At 45.9% G+C, this 5,000-nt stretch overlaps 1 protein-coding gene across 3 annotated transcripts in view; it reads left to right on the top strand.

The window, feature by feature from the left end:
• Window positions 1-5,000, top strand: part of slit1a (slit homolog 1a) — a 113,438-nt gene that overhangs the window by 79,663 nt on the left and 28,775 nt on the right. For all 3 annotated transcript variants that reach the window (XM_079634762.1, XM_079634761.1, XM_079634760.1), the window contains 4 exons: window positions 2,945-3,013; window positions 3,132-3,203; window positions 3,288-3,359; window positions 3,957-4,028. In XM_079634762.1, coding sequence (XP_079490888.1) covers window positions 2,945-3,013; window positions 3,132-3,203; window positions 3,288-3,359; window positions 3,957-4,028 — 285 coding nt within the window. The remainder of the gene's footprint in view (window positions 1-2,944; window positions 3,014-3,131; window positions 3,204-3,287; window positions 3,360-3,956; window positions 4,029-5,000) is intronic.

Below are 5,000 nucleotides of genomic sequence, written 5' to 3'. Positions count from 1 at the left end.
TCACACACACACACACACACACACTCATACACACTCATACACATACACACACACACACATACACACACACACACACACACACACACACTAACCCTACCACTAAACCTACCCATCACACACACACACACACACATTCATACACACACACACTCACACACACACACTCATACACACTCATACACATACACACACACACACACACACTAACCCTACCCCTACCCCTAAACCTACCCATCACAGAAAACGTCTCAGGTTACCCATGTAACCATGGTTCCCTTTCGAGGGAACTCGCGTTACGTCGATGACGATACTTTGGGGAATCCCTTCAGCGTCAGCACTCCTGAAGTCACATGTGCAACTTAGTCCAACCTTGATTGGTGCAACGTCATCCCGTGACGTGTGCCGGCGGAATGTGGAAGCTATAAAGGAGCCGGCATCACAGCTGCTGTCAGGCTTCTGATCGGCTGAAGCAAGCCGCTCCCAGGTGTGCAGGAAGCATAGCAAAGGGACGCAGCGTCTCGTTCCCTTCTCAGGTAACCATGGTTACATGGGTAACCTGAGACGGTCCCTTTCGAGGGAACTTGCGCTGCGTCGATAACGACATTTTGGGGAATGAGATGCCCCCTCCGCCATGCTGACGAAAAGTCTGTACGAGTGTGAAATGAAGCACAGCTCAGGACATGAGTGCTTGTAACCCCGGGGTCGCCAGAAGGTCCAAGCTGTAAAATCGAACAAAGGTGTGTGGTGATGCCCCCGACCGCAGTGCCTTTGAAGAGGCCACGCTTCGGGAGGATTGAGCTCTGATTGACAGAGGTGAGGGCAGCCCGCTCACCTCATAGGCCATAGAAGTAGCCTCAACAATCCACATGCTTACAGTCTGTTTAGTAGCCGGGCAGCCCTTCCACTGAGATGTCTTCCTGACATGAGTCTCAAGGGCCATGACCGGGCAATGCAACCTAAGCTTCTCTTAATCTGCAGACACTTGGGGATGATGGAAGGCCTGAAGGACAACTGGCCGGGCCACATTAGTGGGCACTTTAGGTACATACTCTGGTCTCGGGTAAAGGATAGCTTTTACTCCCCCTGGACCGAATTCTAAACAGGAGGGAGCAACCGACAAGGCCTGTAAATCTCCTATTCTCTTGAGAGATAACGTAGCCAGCAAAAATTAAATTTTTAAGACTAGGCACTTGTCTGATGCCGTGTCCAAAGGCTCGAAGGGTGCCAAGGATAATCCTTCTAATACCACGGCTAGATCCCATGTGGGGATTCTAACCTGAGCCATAGGCCTCATCCTCCGGGTACGTGTAATGAGAGGAAACGTGCAATGAGATGATGAACATGGAACATGGAAAGCAGCCACTGCTGCCACATACACCTTAAGTGTAGAGGGGGAAAGGCCGGCCTTGCAGGAACTCGTGCACTCAAGCCACTGGGGAGTTAACTGGGTCCATTTGGTGCTCTCTACACCATGAAGTGATTTCTCTCCACTTCAGCTCATACAGTTTCCTCATGAAGGGAGCTCTAGAATATAGGATGGTCTCCACTACCTCAGTAGAGAGACCGGCATTCAGGAACTGATCCCCCTTAAGGGGCCAGACCCATAATTTCCACATTTCCGGCCGGGGGTGAAGTATCAAGCCTGTGTTAGGAGGTCCCTCCTGATGGGAATCTCCCACGGGGGGCCGTCCAGGAGGGCTATTAGGTCCAAAAGCCATACTCAGGCGCCCAGAACGGGGCTACTAGTAAGACTTGGTCCCCGCCCTGGCGAATCCAGGAGCAGGGCGATCGGGGGAAATGCGTACAGCTGAAGCCTCATTCATGGCTGAGAGGAGCTGGATAAGTGAGGGAAAACCAGAGGGGACAATGTAAGTTCTCTTTTGACGCAAACAGGTCCACGTCTGCCTGGCCGAACTTCCTCCAAATTAACTGCACCATCTCGGGGTGCAGTCTCCATTCCCCGTGCTTCAGCCCCTGCCTCGACAAGATGTCTGCTCCCACATTTAAATGGATATAAATTGCTCTCAGCGAGAGAATCTTCCCTTGGGCCCATAGTAGGATCCGATGCGCCAGTCTGCGGAGAGGGTGTGATTTCAGACCCCCCTGATGGTTTATATACGAGACCACCAACAGATTGTCTGTTCTCACCAGAACATGATGGCCTCTGAGGTCTGGGAAAACATGCCTTAAGGCTGGCAGTACTGCTAACATCTCTAGGCAGTTTATGTGCCAAGATAGATGATGTTCTTTCCACAGACCCTGGATAGATTCTGCCCCCCATTCTGTGCAGGACGCATATGTCGACAATATATTGCAGTGCTCCTAACACAGGGCCTTGGGCTAAGAACCAAGCTTTCTCCCACGTGACTAATGAACGATGGCACCTGCGCGTAACCTTGATCATGCAAAAAGGGTTGCCCCTCGGGGAGAAACCCTTGGTTCTGAGCCACCACTGTAGTTGTCTCATGTGTAGCAGGCCAAAAGGTATCACGTTGGACGCTGCCGCCATGAGCCCTGACAGTCTCTGGAACGGTTTCAAAGTGATGCGTTGGCCTCGCTTTATTCTGGACACCAGGGCCAGAATCGACTCAATACGTGCAGGAGACAATTGTACCCTCAATATGACTGAGTCCCACACTCCTCAATATGTCGTCCGTTGGACAGGAGTGAGCTCGCTCTTTTTCACGTTGGTCCACTGGTTACTCCAGTTATCCAATCACAGCCTCCGCTGAGGCAGTCACATGAGGTTTTGAGGGATTTATTCTGTTAATGTGTTTCCATCGTAGTTTATGCACATCAAGTTTGTCGGGTAAAAACAAGAGCGTTTTAATGCAATTGAATCAATCTGCAATTTAATTCCAGCCATTACGAAATGTGTCGTGGTGAGTAAGAGTGTGTGAGAAACAGATGCAGTTATGTTCTTTAAACGGTTTTCTGTCTGCAGGTATCTGGACGGAAACCAGTTCAGTGCGGTGCCAAAGGAGCTGTCCAACTTCAAAAACCTGCAGCTAGTGTATGTCTCTCTCTCTCTCTCTCTCTCTCTCTCTCTCTCTCATTATAAGATAATAATATAATATAAGCTGTCGTCTTCAGTGCCATTCATCAGCTGGTTTGATGATCTTTTGTTTCAGAGACCTGAGTAACAACAAAATCAGTTCCCTGACCAATTCTTCGTTCTCCAACATGAGTCAGCTCACTACCCTGTAGGTCATGAACCACATTAATGTCTGAATCTCAGCTGTGAAAGGGAAATCTCATTGGAGGATTTGTGTGATTTTGTCCTGCAGGATCCTGAGCTATAACTCTCTTCGCTGTATCCCGACTCTCGCCTTCGGGGGTCTTCGGTCTCTCCGCCTGCTGTACGTATCTCTTCATTACCAGCACTAAAGACTCTTTACACTGTCTCCAACACTCACGAACCTTTCTAACAGATCATGACGCAGCCGTTACCATCCACTGATCCGCCTGAACTAACAACAACTTGAACTGAATTGAGCTGAATAACAACTCTATTGTCTTCTGTTTTATAGCTGAATCAAATTTTGTAATGTTAACACTGTTATTGCACTAAACTGTATCAACATTGAACTGAACTAATCAACATTGAACCAAATTGAATCAACATTGAACTGAATAGAATCAACATTGAACTGAATTGAATCAACATTGAACTGAATTAAATCAACATTGAACCAAATTGAATCAACATTGAACCAAATTGAATCAACATTGAACTGAACTGAATCAACATTGAACTGAATTGAATCAACATTGACCTGAATTGAATCAACATTGACCTGAATTGAATCAACATTGAACTGAATTGAATCAACATTGAACTGAACTGAATCAACATTGAACTGAACTGAATCAACATTGAACTGAATTGAATCAACATTGAACTGAATTGAATCAACTTTGAACTGAACTGTTTCTCTCTCTCGTGTGGTTCCCAGGTCTCTGCATGGCAATGACATCTCAGAGCTTCCTGATGGGATCTTCACCGACGCTGCGTCACTGTCACATCTGTGAGTAAACACACACACACACACACACACACACACACACTGCTTCATCTGATGGATTCGAGCTCTGTAACACTGATAGTGTTGAACACGCTGGCTTTAAAGTGAGCAGAAACCGAGCAGCGCACCAAGTCTTTTACGTCTGCTTGCCTTAAAGGGATAGTTCACCCAAATATGAAAATTAGCCCATGATTTACTTGCCCTCAAGTCATCCTGGGTGTATATGACATTCTTCTATCAGACGAATACAATCAGAGTTATATTTAAAAATGCCCTGCCATCTATCCATCATAAAAGTGCATCTGACCATCATAAAAGTGCATGTCCATCATAAAAGTGCATCTGTCCATCATAAAATCATAATCTTTTATGATGGATAGATGCACTTTTATGATGGACAGATGCACTTTTATGATGGACAGATGCACTTTTATGATGGATAGATGCACTTTTATGATGGATAGATGCACTTTTATGATGGACAGATGCACTTTTATGATGGACAGATGCACTTTTATGATGGATAGATGCACTTTTATGATGGACAGATGCACTTTTATGATGGACAGATGCACTTTTATGATGGACAGATGCACTTTTATGATGGATAGATGCACTTTTATGATGGACAGATGCACTTTTATGATGGACAGATGCACTTTTATGATGGACAGATGCACTTTTATGATGGACAGATGCACTTTTATGATGGACAGATGCACTTTTATGATGGACAGATGCACTTTTATGATGGACAGATGCACTTTTATGATGGACAGATGCACTTTTATGATGGATAGATGCACTTTTATGATGGACAGATGCACTTTTATGATGGACAGATGCACTTTTATGATGGATAGATGCACTTTTATGATGGACAGATGCACTTTTATGATGGACAGATGCACTTTTATGATGGACAGATGCACTTTTATGATGGATAGATGCACTTTTATGATGGACAGATGCACT

The sequence above is a fragment of the Phoxinus phoxinus genome (assembly GCF_949152265.1).
Source record: "Phoxinus phoxinus genome assembly, chromosome: 14".
Classification (NCBI taxonomy): domain Eukaryota; kingdom Metazoa; phylum Chordata; class Actinopteri; order Cypriniformes; family Leuciscidae; genus Phoxinus; species Phoxinus phoxinus.
This window is presented reverse-complemented; position numbering and strand designations above follow the sequence as displayed.